The 15,748-nt window shown below is 36.0% G+C and overlaps 1 protein-coding gene across 3 annotated transcripts in view; it reads right to left on the reverse strand.

The window, feature by feature from the left end:
* The window catches only part of LUZP2 (leucine zipper protein 2), a 604,128-nt gene that overhangs the window by 164,124 nt on the left and 424,256 nt on the right, over nucleotides 1-15,748 (reverse strand). For 2 of the 3 annotated variants that reach the window (XM_025356953.1, XM_025356955.1), the window contains exons 6-7: nucleotides 15,212-15,274; nucleotides 5,355-5,417 (exon numbers count right to left, since the gene is read on the reverse strand). The exons of the other annotated variant lie outside the window; for it this stretch is intronic. In XM_025356953.1, coding sequence (XP_025212738.1) covers nucleotides 5,355-5,417; nucleotides 15,212-15,274 — 126 coding nt within the window. The remainder of the gene's footprint in view (nucleotides 1-5,354; nucleotides 5,418-15,211; nucleotides 15,275-15,748) is intronic. 3 annotated transcript variants of the gene reach the window in all.

The following is a 15,748-nucleotide window of genomic DNA, read 5'->3' on the forward strand; positions in this document are numbered from 1 at the left end:
ACAAAATTCCCTTATAGATACCTGGAATCATCAGGAAATAATCTGACACTCTGTTATACATACATGGAAATTCAGGTTGCAATGCCCCTCTCTTCAAGAGCAGATGACAATAGAGGTACCAAGTTAAATACATCTAGATTTAGAGAAAATAATAATGATAACACAAGTCACTGTGGTGTCTGAATTTCAGCAGGAATGAGTGCATCAAGTCTATCACCACATATTCCAGAACAATTAAGTCAGCATTTTGATCCAATGATCTAAACATATGCCATAGGGATAGTTATCAAAGGAAAAGCTATAAAACCCTGCAAATGTACTTAATTCATGATGCCCCAACAGGTCAGCTCTACTTAAAAAAATATATAATTAATATCCATGGTGATAACTTCACTCTGCTAGTAAAAATACTTTACAGGTAAACATTTTGGTGGCCACAAATATCAAATTTCTTTAGATTTCAATTCTTTCATTGTGAAAGAGATCACACAAATTTTCCTGTCTCATAGGGGTTGTGGTGAGGGTCAAATGAAGTGATACATTATAGACCTGAATAAAGTAAAAACACTAAATATACACAGTACTCCTTTGGTTCCACAGGGAATTGATTCCAGGAACTCCATGGACAGCAGAATCTGTAGACGTTCAAATCTCATATTTAAAATGACGTATTATATGCATTTAATATATGCACATCTTCCTGTATATGCTTTAATGTCTAGATTGAATATACTACTAATATAGGACTTATTAAGGAATACGTTTTAGGGAGAAAGTAAGGGTAAAGGTTCTCAGTGGAAATTTTCCTGTAATAAGAAGCAACTCCCAAACCATTTCTTTTCTTTCTTTTTTTTTTTTTCTTTTTTTTTTTTTTTTGAGATGGAGTCTCGCTCTGTCGCCCAGGCTGGAGTGCAGTGGCGCGATCTCGGCTCACTGCAAGCTCCGCCTCCCGGATTCAGGCCATTCTCCTGCCTCAGCCTCCTGAGTAGCTGGGACTACAGGCGCCCGCCACCGCGCCCGGCTAATTTTTTGTATTTTTTAATAGAGACGGGGTTTCACCGTGGTCTCGATCTCCTGACCTTGTGATCCGCCCGCCTCGGCCTCCCACAGTGCTGGGATTACAGGCTTGAGCCATCGCGCCCGGCCAAACCATTTCTTTTCTAACAAAAAGAAAAAGGCAGCTTTAAAAGCCAGGCTGGCAAGCTTTAATATGCAAATATTGACGATTAGAAACTAGGTCCACTCAACATGGTCAACACGGCAATTCCCGCCATCTTCTCCTGGTCACCACCTGTGCCAAGTGTAATGGCTACCTCCAGATAACACCAGGCGTTCGGAACATCATAGCGACCCTCATTTGCATATTAAAGGACTAAGGTGGGAGGGTCAGGTTTCTGGAAGCTACGTAAATGACATACCTGGTCAAACCAATCCCCTGGGCCCTGTGCAAACCAAACACCGCCTCCTCCAGCATCCCAATAGAAGCAACCACTTTTCCGCCGCACATGGGGTTCCTCTTTGTTCTGAGCCCCCCTCCCCTCTGTCTCTGTATGGGGGAACTGTTTTCTTCTTTCTTCTTTCTTGCCTATTAAACTTTTCATTCCTAAAACCACTCCACCTGTGTCCATGTCGTTAATCCTATCAGTGCGAGACCAAGAAACCTGGTGTTCCTCCAGTCATCAAAGCCATATCAATACCTAATACAATGTAAATGCTATGTAACTATTGTGTTTTTACTGTATTATTTTCAATGGATATATCATTTTTATGGGTTTTTAAAACTATTTTCTTTTTTTATTTGTATACATTTAAGGGGTGCAAGTGCAATTTTGTTACATGAATATATTGCATTGTGGTGATGTCTGGGCTTTCAGTGTATCCATCAGTCAAATAATGTTCATGATGCATATTAAATACTTTCTCATCTTCCAGTCCCTTCCTTCCCCACAACCCTTCTGAGTATTCATTATCTATAATTTCATACTCTATGGAATAGATAATGATTCATTATCTATCATTCCATACTCTATGTCCATGTGTACACATTATTTAACTTCCATTTTTAAGTGAGAACATGCAGGTTTTTTTATTTTCTGTATCTGGGTTGTTTCACTTAATTAAGATAATGGCCTCCAGCTCCACCCATATTGCTGCAGAAGACATGATTTTATTTTTTATAGTTGAATAGCATTCCATATGTGTGCATACGCCACATTTTCTTTATCTAATTATCTGTTGATGAATATTACAATTGGTTCTGTGTATTTCGTACTGTGAATAGTACCGTGAAACCTATGAGTGCAGATAACTTTTCATTTATTTATTTCTTTTTTGGGGAGTAGAGACACAATAGTGAGATTGCTGAATGAAATTTTCTTCAAATATTTTTGATTCACAGTTGTATGGATACAGAAACCACCAATACGCAGGGCCAAAGGTACCACTATAGTATATTTTTAATAACTGGACTACCAACTCCCTTAAGCAGTAATTTAACTAAGCCACCATTTTATTTGAAACATTGAATGACATGTAGTATTTTAAAATTGTTTTTATTCAATAAACAACAAAAACAATCACAAAACTATCAAAATGTCTGCCATTATCTATCTCAATAGAGAAATTGATAGATTGAATTTTTAGTGATTTGGGAGTATTGTAAGCATTGTTTTTAATTTACCTCCACCTCCCCATAAAAGTAAGCAAAGAAAATTAAATGACTTAAATCTTTAAACCATCCAATAATAAAATTTGTAATCAAAATAATCATTTTACTTTATAATCTCTTAAAGCAACAAAATCTGTTACTGTTGTGTAGCCATTATTCATTCACATAATTTCTTAGCTAACCAACTTATTTATTTTTGTTTGTTTAATCAATCATCCAGTACAAAATGATTCTTAAATTCAACATTTTTCTTGTTATTATTGTACTGATGGGAGAGTAAACTGTTATATCTCTTTTGAAAATCATCTGTACTAGGTAGCAATAATTAATATTTTAAAACAATTTTCATGAACTACTTGATAGATATGTTTAAAAAAACTATAACTCAAGTTAAAAATAAGAAAGTATTTTTCATCATAATGTAAATTTAAATCATTATATATATATGTATGTATATACATACCTGCACATAAGTGAAAGGTTAAGTAATCTTTGGCATATCTATATAATAGATTATTCATTTAAATTTAGATAAAACAATAAAGATTAAAAGCTATCTTTGTGTTTTTAAATTACAAATTATGAATATATATAAAGGATATATATATAGAGAGAGAGAGAGATGTATTGTAACTGAGATATATGTGCATATATATCAATCACCAGGCAGATATAATTCATACAAAGGGAATTAGACAGAAATATGAAGTATGTCAAAATATTGTTTGCATTTGTTCTGAGTGATGGGATTTTAAGTTTTCCTTTGGCTTTATATTTTTTGACACTGTTTTGAAATTTTTCTTCAATGAATAAGTAATACTTAGGTTTTTTTTTAAATAAGTACATTTGTCAAATCTAAAAAGAGCACTAAAATGGAGATTAGGTATTCTAGAGAATATATCAGCTCCAAGTGGAATTAAGGAGGATATAAAGTAACTCAAGTCTCTGGGCAACTAACAGTCAGTTAGGCCTCACTTCTATCTTTAGTGGAGGATTTCTACTTCAGCTAGCAGCCTCCCCCAAGTTAAAAGCAGCTCTCAAGCATTAATAAGGGCACCAAATTCATCATTATGCTCTGCAATTGCCAGCATGTGTCATTATTTTTAGGATGAGATGTAAATGCTTTGACAGCAAGCATTACTTCTTCAAAGTCTACATTTACTTAAAAAAAAAAAAAATCAAATCTATTCAAAATTGAACATTTCCTAAGAGGAAAGTACCTGAAATAGAATCTACTACTCATCTCAGGGCTCACCAGTTCGTAGACTCCTTTTCAAAGGTGCATGGGTGAATGTCTGTGGTAACAGGTACTTCAGTGCTATCAGGTTGGTGCAAGAGTAATGGTGGTTTTTGCCTTTTTTTTTTTTTTAATGGCAAGAACCTCAGTTACTCTTGCACCAACCTAATAGTTGAGTTTCTACTGTCTACTTCCTTGACACATCTATCTATCTGTCTGTCTGTCTATCTATTTATCAATCATCAACATATGTTTATTCAAGACTTAAACTGTGCACTGCTGATATATTAGTAGGTAAATCAGATAAGTGTGCTGCCATCAGGATGAGTGCATGAATACATTACAGCAGAAACCTTGGCTGCCTCCCACAGCAACTCCCTTTCTATTACTTATCTGCAAAAGGAACAGTCTTTCACAATAGAATCTAAAAATGCTAAGGTTTTACCTTTGCATGGATGAATAACCTAGTTTGGAGAACTTTCTCAAAAAACTCTCCTCCTTCAGAAAAAATAATGACTTTGGAGGACAAATGCCTCCTTTTTCTGCTTTGACTGTGTACATAGTTGGATGAAGACACTATCTCTCTCTCTCTCTCTCTCTCTCTCTCTTTAGTGACCATTATGATTCTATGAGGAACCAAGACTTAGAATAAATCTTTAAGTTGAGGGTTGTCACATGGAGTGATGTGGAGGACAATGCAAAACAAACCTGAGTCTTGTTGACATTGTTGAGCTATGAAATAAACTATAACATTGTCATGCTTCTGGGCCTTTTGTTATTTGAATTAATAAAAGTCCTATGGTGGAACAGTTTTTGGGGGTATTGTATATACTAAAGGAATTTTAATTCATGCAACTTCATAGTCTCTTTGTATTCAGGTCTCCTGATTTCATAAAATGTAAAATGACATGAAATAACAAGGTTTACATATAATATATCTCATATTTTAAGTCATAAAAACTTTCAACAAGTCCTGATCTTGGTAATATCTGAAAGTTGACATTTTACTAATCTATATTCAACTGGTATATTACATAGAAGTAAAACACTGAATATTGCTGAACTGTCTCATTGTCTTCCACTAACATTTATTTCTAAAACTCTGATCTGAAAAATAAATTTAAAAGATTCAAAAGTCCTTATATGATGTACTTCACATAAGTCTCTCAGCTTAATATCTGCAACTCATGAACTCTGGGGAAGCAGGATTTGTTTTATAGACTCCTAACCTACTGGAATGAGGCATGCTTTTGATTAAGAATGAATGTAGGAAATAATATTTCCACTTATCTCTAATTAAGTAGGCAAGAAAATAAAAGTATTTCTAAAGCAGTCAAATGCAACTCAAATTCACGAGAAATTCCAGAAATCAAATTTAAGCTAAATAATGTTCTTGATATTTTTGGTATTGGGATAGAAAGTTTCAGGGAAAAGAGAAAAGATTCTCACCTTAAATAATAAATCCTTCTTCCCATAACGAAGCTCCTTCAGCTGGGCTTGGATTTTTTTGGACTGTAAGACAAAAACATGGATAGGTTGTGTAACTCATTTATATTTTCAAACTTGAAGATTAAAATACTTTCAGACTTCACAGGAATACATTTTGCAGCCAAGCAAAGCACAGTCCAACTAGTTTTGAAGTAAAACAGAAAACCTTAACTCTGAGAGTTAAATTCCACTCAAATACATTTTTAAAAATTTTTTATTATACTTTAAGTTCTAGGGTACATGTGCACATTGTGCAGGTTTGTTACATATGTATACACGTGCCATGTTGGTGTGCTGCATTCATTGACTCGTCATTTACATTAGGTATATCTCCTAATGCTATCCCTCCCCCCTCCCCTGACCCCACGACAGGCCCCTTTGTGTGATGTTCCCCTTCCTGTGTCCAAGTGATCTCATTGTTCAGTTCCCACCTATGAGTGAGAACAAGTGGTGTCTGGTTTTCTGTTCTTGTGATAGTTTGCTGAGAATGATAGTTTCCAGCTGCATCCATATCCCTACAAAGGACATGAATTCATACTTTTTTATGGCTGCATAGTATTCCATAGTGTATATGTGACACATTTTCTTAATCCAGTCTATCATTGATGGACATTTGGGTTGGTTCCAAGTCTTTGTTATTGTGAATAGTGCCACAATAAACATACGTGTGCATGTGTCTTTACAGCAGCGTGATTTACAGTCCTTTGGGTATATATCCAGTAATGGGATGGCTGGGTCAAATGGTATTTCTAGTTCTAGATCCTTGAGGAATTGCCACACTGTCTTCCACAATGGTTGAACTAGTTCACAGTCCCACCAACAGTGTAAAAGTGTTCCTATTTCTCCACATCCTCTCCAGCATCTGTTGTTTCCTGACTTTTTAATGATCACCATTCTAACTGGTGTGAGATGGTATCTCATTGTGGTTTTGATTTGCATTTCTCTGATGGCAAGTGATGATGAGAATTTTTTCATGTGTCTGTTGGCTGCATAAATGTCTTCTTTTGAGAAGTGTCTGTCCTCATCCTTCACCCACTTTTTGGTGGGGTTGTTTTATCTTGTAAATTTGTTTGAGTCCTTTGTAGGCTCTGGATATTAGCCCTTTGTCAGATGAGTAGATTGCAAAAATTTTCTCCCATTCTGTAGGTTGCCTGTTCACTCTGATGGTAGTTTCCTTTGCTGTGCAGAAGCTCTTTAGTTTAATTAGATCCCATTTGTCAGTTTTGGCTTTTGTTGCTTTTGGTATTTTAGACATGAAGTCCTTGCCCATGCCTATGTCCTGAATGGTATTACCTAGGTTTTCTTCCAGAGTTTTTATGGTTTTAGGTCTAACATGTAAGTCTCTAATCCATCTTGAATTAATTTTCATATAAGGGGTAAGGAAGAGATCCCGTTTCAGCTTTCTACATGTGGCTAGCCACTTTTCCTAGCACCATTTATTAAATAGGGAATCCTTTCCCCATTTCTTGTTTTTGTCAGGTCTGTCAAAGATCAGATGGTTGTAGATGTGTGGTATTATTTCTTAGGGCTCTGTTCTGTTCAAATACATTTTAATTATCAATTTTTCCTTCATGTGATCATGTTATTTATTTTTGTGTGTGTGTGTGTGTTGTTATTGGTTATTGGTGAGTTAAACCTTAACTTTGAGAGTCAGACCTCCAGACATCCTAGGCAGAAAGAGAAAAACCACAGCTTGTTTAAAATATGTTATTTAAAGAAAGTTGAGTATTGTTCTTCCCCCAATCCACAACTAAACACACAGAATTTCTATCACCCAGGCATGACCAACACTCTAATTGTAGATGCTAATTACATCTGTGCATATGTATGCCTCATTTTTTACTACTTATTTTCAATTACTTTTTTAAAATTAAATGGGAGTAAATTTGAATTTGATATACGTCCAAAGTAGAAGCAAATGTGACTGGAAGCAAGAAAAGTTGCTACAATACTAATGCTGAGCTGAATGTTGTTTGCACTTTAGAGTAATAAACTTTTTAAGAGGGCCATCGCAAATAGGAAAATACTTAAAAAGAAAATCTTTCTCAGTAGTATGCTTTGACTACCACATTTAATTATGTACCCTTAAGTCACTGAATGATGATCATGTATTTTGAATTTTTCAGGACAGTCCCAATTACTAAAATTATAATATAAGAACTTCAGATTATTGTATTTCTATACCTAAAATTATAGGTTCTGATTCTTTACTCAGGCAAAAAACGAACAAAAAAAGAAAACCACCACCACCAATAACCAATAACACACACACACACACACACACACAAATAAATAAATTAGCATGATCACGAGAAGCAAAATTAATAATTAAAATGTATTTGAGTGGCATTATAAATTAGTATCATCACTTGGGGAAAGTGGCATTTTCTGATAAAATTAAACATATGTACACTGCATTACACTGCAATATGTCCTAGGTAATTACCCAAGAGGAACTATAACATATACAAAAATACTTAAGGCATGTTTATTCATAATAGCCAAAAGCTAGAAAGAGCACATATGTTTAATAAGCAATGAAGAGATAAATTGTAGGATATCCATGACATGGAGTACTAGAATACTGTTGAGCAACTGAAAAGGAATGAAGTACTGAATCATGGAACAACACAGACAAATTTCAAAAGCATTATACAATGTGAAAGAATCCAGTAACTGGAAGCTATATTTTGTATAATTCAATTTGGATAACATTCCAGAAGGCAAACAAACAGTGATAGAAATCAGTTTAGTAGTTAACATGGACTAAGAGTTGGGGTAAAGATTCAGCGTAATATAACAAGAAGACATTGTGGAGGGTAATGAAAAAATTGTATGTTTTGAATCTATACATTGGTCAAATCCATCAAACTGTACACTTAAACTAGATAAATTATATTGTACTGTAAATTATATCTCAATAAAATTAAATTTTAAAAGAAGCTGGCTACGGTAGGTAATGAACCCATGATCCTTATGTCACTATTACATCCTAGTAAACTGTGTTGATATAAAAGTCCTCTTTAAAAAAGAACATCTGCCTATACTGTAGAAATATAATTTTCCAAGCTTACAATGGAATATGAGTTGTTCACTAAACCAACTGCAAGTTTATTGTGATTTGGTTTTCTAAAATATTCAGAATTTTTTTTTTTGAGATGGAGTCTTGTTCTGTTGCCTAGGCTGGGGCGCAGTGGCACATTCTCAGCTCATTACAAACTCCGCCTCCTGGGTTCAATCAATTCTCCTGCCTCAGCCTCCTGAGTAGCTGGGACTACAGGCGCATACCACCATGTCAGGCTAATTTTGTGTATTTTAGTAGGACGGGGTTTTACTGTGTTGTCCAGGCTTGTCTCAAACTCCTGAGCTCAGGTAATCTGCCCACCTTGGCATCCCAAAGTGCTTGGATTACAGAGGTGAGCCACAACACCCAGGCCCAGAATATTTCTAATTATGCAATGTACTTGATTTGTGAAGTGGTAGCTGTGTTATAATGGCACAATAATTTTTCAATTTTTGTTCAATGCTATAAGTACGACTGATGTAAGTGGAAACTTGAATGTGTTGTCAATGATACACTACTACAAGGTTCTAATATCAGAAACACTGTTTTTCACAGATATTTCTATTATAAGTCAGCTGCATTTCATGATCTATTGAATCAGGAAGTTAATAAGAAAGAACAAAAAAACAAAACGAAATAAAATTTAAAAAAGAAAAGGAGACAGGAAGAGAAGGAGAGGGAAAGGGGGAGGTAAAGAGGAAGTGGGAGAGAGGAAAAGAAGGAAAGAGGAGGAAAGAGAGGAAGGAAGAGAGGAAAGGGAAGGGAAGGGAAGGGCAGGGAAGGAAAGAAAGGAGGGAAGGAGGGAGGGTAAGTTAAGAGTGAGAGTGAGATATGTTAATAATTCTGTATCACTTAACTCTGTACAAAGCAGCAGCAAGAATTTATGGTTTCTCACATGGTAGTTGATTTTTTTCATTTCCACAGAAAGTCACCTTTCTTTTTATATGGATAGTGAAGGTGAAATGCATGATGCATAAGAACAACAAAAAGAGATGATTTAGTATATCTACTTGTTAATGGCTTTTATGAATACAAACTCACATTGAGCCCTCAGTACCTTGACTTTATTCTTCCACTTCAGAATCACATTTATTACATCATTGTCTGTCCTCACACAGCTTCCCATGTGACTCAAAACAATATTTCAAGTACAGCATCTATGTCTTATTATGTTAATTTACTCTCTGTATTAGTCTGTTCTCACACTGCTATAAAGAAATAGCTGAGACTGTGTAATTTATAAAGGAAAGAAGCTTAATTGATTCAGTTCTGCATAGCTGGGGAGGCCTCAGGACACTTACAATCATGGTGGAAGGCACCTCTTCACAGGGCAGCAGAAGAGAAAGTGAGTGCCAGCAGGGGAAATGCCAGATGCTTATAAAACCATTGGATCTCCTGAGAACGCACTATCAAGAGAACAGCATGGGAGAAACTGCCTCCATAATTCAATTACCTCCCACAAGGTCCCTCCTATGAAATGTGCAGATTATGGTATTACAATTCAAGGTGAGATTTGGGTAGGAACAAAAAGTCAAACCATATCATTCTGCCCCAGCCCCTCCCAAATCTCATGTCCTCACATTTCAAAACAACCATGCCCTTCCAACAGACCCCAAAGTCTTAACTCATTCCAGCATTAACCCAAAAGTCCAGGTCCAACATCTCATCTGAGACAACACAATTCCCTTCTGCCTACGAGCCTGTAAAACCAAAAGCAAGTTAGTTACTTCCTAGATACAATGGGGGTACAGGCATTTGGTAAATATACCCATTACAAATGGAAGAAATTGGCCAAAACAAAGGGGCCACAGGCTGCATGCAATTCTGAAAGTCAATAGGGCAGTCATTAAACCTTAAAGTTACAAAATGATCTCCTTTGACTCCATGTCTCACATCCAGGTCATGTTGATGATACGAATGGTGGACTCGCATAGCCTTGCACAGCGCCACCCTGTGGATTTGCAAGGTACAGCCCCCCTCCTGGCTGCTTTCATGGGCTAGCATTGAGTGCCTACGCCTTTTCCAGGTGCACAGTGCAAGCTGTCCGTGGATCTACCATTCTGGGGTCTGGGAGACGGTGACTCTCTCTCACAGCTCCACTAGGCAGTGATGCAGTGGTGACTCTGTGTGGAGCTCCAAACTCGCATTTCCCTTCTGCTCTTCCCTAGAAGAGATTATCCATGTAGCTTCTGCCACTGCAGGCAATTTATGCCTGGACATCCAGGCATTTCCATACATCCTCTGAAATATAGGCGGAGGTTCCCAAATCTCAATTCTTGACTTCTGTGCACCCACAGGCTCAAAACCACATGGAAGCCACCAAGGCTTGGAGCTTGCACCCTCTGAAGTAATAGTCTGAGCTGTACCTTGGCCCCTTTAAGCCACAGCTGGAGCTGAAGCAGCTGGGATTCAGGGCACCATGTCCAGAGGCTGCACAGATCTGGGAGGCCCTGGACCCAGACCATGACACCATTTTTCCCTCCTAGGCCTCTGGGCATATGATGGGAGGGGCTGCCATGAATGTCTCCACATCCCTTAGAGACATTTTCCCTATTGTCTTGGTGATTAACGTTGGGCTCCTCATTACTTATGCAAATTTCTGCCTTTGGCTTGAATTTCTCTTCAGAATTTTTTTTTTTTAATTGCATTGTCAGTCTGCAAATTTTCCAAACTTTCATGCTCCACTTCCTCTTGAACACTTTGCTGCTTAGGAATTTCTTCCACCAGATACCCTAAATTATCTCTCTCAAGTTCAAAGTTCCACAGAACTCTAGGGCAGGGGCAAAATGCTGACAGTCTCTTTTCTACAACATAGCAAGAGTCACCTTTGCTCTAGTTCCCAACAAGTTCCTCATCTCCATCTGAGACCACCTCATCCTGGACTTCATTGTCCATATCATTATCAGCATTTTGATCAAAACCATCTGACAAGTCTCTAGGAAGTTCCAAACCACCCTACATCTTCCTGTTTTTTTCTGAACTCTCCAAAGTGTTCCAACCTCTGCCTGTTACCCAGTTCCAAAGTCGCTTCCACATTTTCAGGTATCTGTACAGCAGCACCCCATTCCCTGTGGTGCCAATTTACTGTATTAGTCTGATCTCACACTGCTACAAAGAAATACCTGAGACTGCGCAATTTACAAAGGTAAGAGCTTAATTGACTCACAATTCCACATGGCTGCGGAGGCCCTCTAAGATAATTCTGCTTTACATGGTCATCATCATTTCGTGCTGCTGACTTGAGTAAAGAATAATTTATGATATCTCTCACAATTTCAAATGCACAGTTGATTGGCATTTTCTGCCTGCTGTTCCAATCTGCTGTCCAGGACTCATTTGCAACCAGGTTTCTCAGGAAAACAGACTTTCTTCTTTTTTTTTCCCCCCTCATACTAAAGTTGGTGAATATCAATGGAGAATGGGAGATTACTACCACACATGATGCACGTGATTTGGCAAATTGCATGTCAATTCTTCCACATAATTGATGCTCTCTTTCAAGTGTCAGAATGGTTGCCTTTTAGCTATTTGAGGTGTTCATTTTTAAAACATAATTAAAGTGCATATTCTGAATGTACAGAATATCATTTAAAATTTTCCACATAAGTTGGAATTATTATCAAAACATCAATTATTCAATGATTCATTCAGGAACTGCAATAAAACCTTCTGCATTGGATGGCCTTGAATGACTAGATTTTTTGAGCTTTGCTATCATAATATATATATTTAAAAAAATGTTTTAGGAGTTTTCCTCAGTTACTCATCTCTTTGTTTCCAGCACTCCAGTAATTTTCAGTTAAAAAGCAAAATCCTTGCTGGATGCGGTGGCTCATGCCTGTAATCCCAGAACTTTGGGAGGCCAAAGTGGGCATCTCACAAGGTGAGGAGATCGAGACCATCCTGGCTAACAAGGTGAAACCCCATCTCTACTAAAAATACAAAAAAATTAGCCGGGTGTGGTGGTGGGCGCCTGTAGTCCCAGCTACTCGGGAGGCTGAGGCAGGAGAACGGGGTGAACCTGGGAGGTGGAGCTTGTGCTGAGCCTAGATGGTGCCACTGCACTCCAGCCTGGAGACAGAGCAAGAATCCATCTCAAAAAAAAAAAAAAAAAAAAAAAAAAAAAAATCTGAGGATTTCAGACAAGATTACGCAAAGAATAAATGCATTCTGAGTGGGTACATCTCTTTTCTATAATGTATATTAATTCAAAACCCAGCTAAAACTTAGACTTTTATTTACCTTGTTAGCAACATTTTGAAAAGCTAAAATTATCAAAAGGAGAATCTTCAAACAATTAGTGATTTTAAATACAGTTCCAGAAGTTCCAGATGTTGGTGCCTGTGAGTCATGAAGTTTTCATAAGATTTCACAGCAAAATTAAAGTTGCTAATAATGATAATGTTGTCTGTAATAAAATGACAAGGAAGATGAAAAAGTAGGCAGCCATGACAGGATATTTTATCTCAGTTTTTTTTATCCCATTTAGGAGATTATCTTTCAGACTGAGATTTTTGCTTCCTATAATTTCATGTTCAAACAGCATTTCTTCGATGAAATAGGAATGATGATTTTGGTAGATGGTGTTTATAGTAGCTTCTCTTGTTAATGTTATCCTCTGGCAAATGAAAACAATGGCAATCTTCTGGGTGTCAACGGGATTTAGATATTTTATTCTTCTATGAATGCTGACAGTTGAGGGTCACTGATCTAACAGGCAATCTCCATGTTAGCTCCTAACCAAGACAATATATTAGTATTTTGTTTTTGGTAGTGATGGTGAATCAAATAATTAAATTTGCCACCATATTGTTTTGAAGTTGTATTGTGACAAACAAAAACACACGCCTGCCCCATTATCAAGAATGTTAAGCTCTAAATTTATTCTATAAATACATAATGACATATAGCAAATAAATTGCAATGAACCTATTACAATACATTTCAATATTAGGCAACACTAATACGTGAAGTATCTAACAATTCAGGGATAATATATTCTCCAAGGCATTGAGATGAAGAAAAAATATGAATTATTCTTGAATTGACAGACTAAACAATAAAGGTAAGCCCGTTTTTACTTCCGTGTACCACAGATATTTCTCACAGGAGCTTCCTCTCTTTCATATACATGAGTGTCATGTGAATCCTGAACACATATATATTATCTCAGAATATAACTTCAATCTAGATATTTCTTTTTCAAAACATCATTCCACCTGGTTACCCTCTTGTAATACAACCTGCACAAACCACATTTATATTATTTCTAAAACCTAAGAAATATGAACAATGTACAAGTCTATTTGTGTTCAAATAGAAAAATACAAAGAAATGAAACATTACACTAGATTAGATCTACAAACCATTTAGGCTAGTTTTTCATCTTCTGTAACATCATCTTTTAGTTTTTCTGTATTAAACATTTCTAATAATGCCATATATATTATAGGAAAGATATTATAAAATTGATTGTTATATTGCATGTTAGACTTGAATGTTTGTATTTGTGTTAATGATTTTTTCTTGTTTTTCAAGGAGAGTTTTCACTTTCTTTAACAAATCTCAGTTTGGGGTGAACACAGGACTACTGACCTAGTGACATTTTCCAGAATCTCTTCGACTTAGCTTAGCATGTGACCTAGTGTTAGCAAATAGGGTACAATGAGATAGAAGAGACTATTTCCTGGGTGGACTCCTGAAAAGCGATGCTCATGCTTCACCAGGTTATCTTCCCTTTCCCTCCTGCTGGAAGAGGATAGTGGCAGAAAAAGATATTTTTGAACCAAGGGTTGTTCCATCATTTAAAGACAATAGAGCTGTTTTAGAAGCTCTTTGCCTTACTTCTAGACAACTCTGAGACAGAGGGTAAACTTGTTTTAACTTGTGTAAGCAACTTTTCTCATTGCATCTAAACTTCCTTCCTTCCCTCTGCTTCATAGGTATAAGACATTTGTCATGATATGAAGCCACTCATGACTGTCTCTTATCATTCATAGGCTATTTCTTGAATAGATTTCTTACACATTTAATATATCTTTGTGTGTGCTTCTTGGAGGATGCAACTAAAACAGTGAATCTTGTCTCCTCTCCTTGAGGCATCAACAATTATTTAGCATGACAGTATCATTACTATTTCATTGCTATTACTAAGGTTTATATGAGCTACATTTTCACATTACAGAGATATAAGAATAGATTTGGAGATGAGAAATATAGAAAACTGATTATTTTAGTTAAATCTATATTAAGCAGAATGACATATGTCCCCCTGAGAAATATATGAGATGATTTTACTACATGGCCTACACAGCAAATAGAACCAATGAATGTATTTATTTCGTACGGTTTATGGTCAACCCCAGAATCTTCACTCTGACAGTCAATTGCCACCGCAAAACTTTATAGACATCACATAGAAGGTACAAGAGAGGAAACAAAAAGGGAAATTTTATGGACTTCCAGTAATTTGCTATTAAGGAAATTCTGATAGTCCAGATAAGGAAGAAATCCAGAAAAAAAAAAATCTACAAAAGTGACCATTACCTACCTTTGTTAATTTTTTTTTTCCCTTTTGGTTATTGCAATGTTAAAACACAAAGATACTCAAAGGTTTAAAATATATTTTTTCTATTTAAAAATTTGCATTTGTATTAGGAGGAAAAAGAGTTACCAGATGTCTGAGTTGAACAAAAATCTGGCAATAATACTGTTTTTATCTGGTTAAAGTTAGAAGAAGCAAAAATGTACTCACCTCTTCTGCATGAATGCCACAGAGCTTGTTTCCTGACAAGAGTTTGTTTTTCAAGCTTTTATTCTGAGGAAGAAAACATAGTTTTATTGCAAAGTAGAGACAAAATATTAAGGATTTCTTCAATTATGTCAGCACTACTGCTTTATGTTCTGTCCAAAAATTAGACCTTCATAATGTAAAATGTAATGGATTGGTGTAAAACTGAATCAAATCTGTAATGTAAAAGATTGTTTTTTATTCAATTAAAATTTGGCATATTAGCATTAACACATTCATTTAAAAAGGTAATTTCCAGTTTTATTCTATTGTGGGCAGAAAAGAGAATTGATGTAATTTTATTTTTTAAAAAATGTTATATATATATATATATATATACACACACACACACACACACACACGACCTAAAATACAGTCTATCCTGGAGAACATTCCATGTGTATGCTATAACTGTTGGGTAAAATGCTCTGTCAATGTCCATGAAGTTTAACTAGAGTTTGGTCTAGAGTACAGCTTAACTCTGATGTTTCTTTCTTTTTA

Source organism: Theropithecus gelada, chromosome 14 (assembly GCF_003255815.1).
Source record: "Theropithecus gelada isolate Dixy chromosome 14, Tgel_1.0, whole genome shotgun sequence".
In the NCBI taxonomy this organism is placed as follows: domain Eukaryota; kingdom Metazoa; phylum Chordata; class Mammalia; order Primates; family Cercopithecidae; genus Theropithecus; species Theropithecus gelada.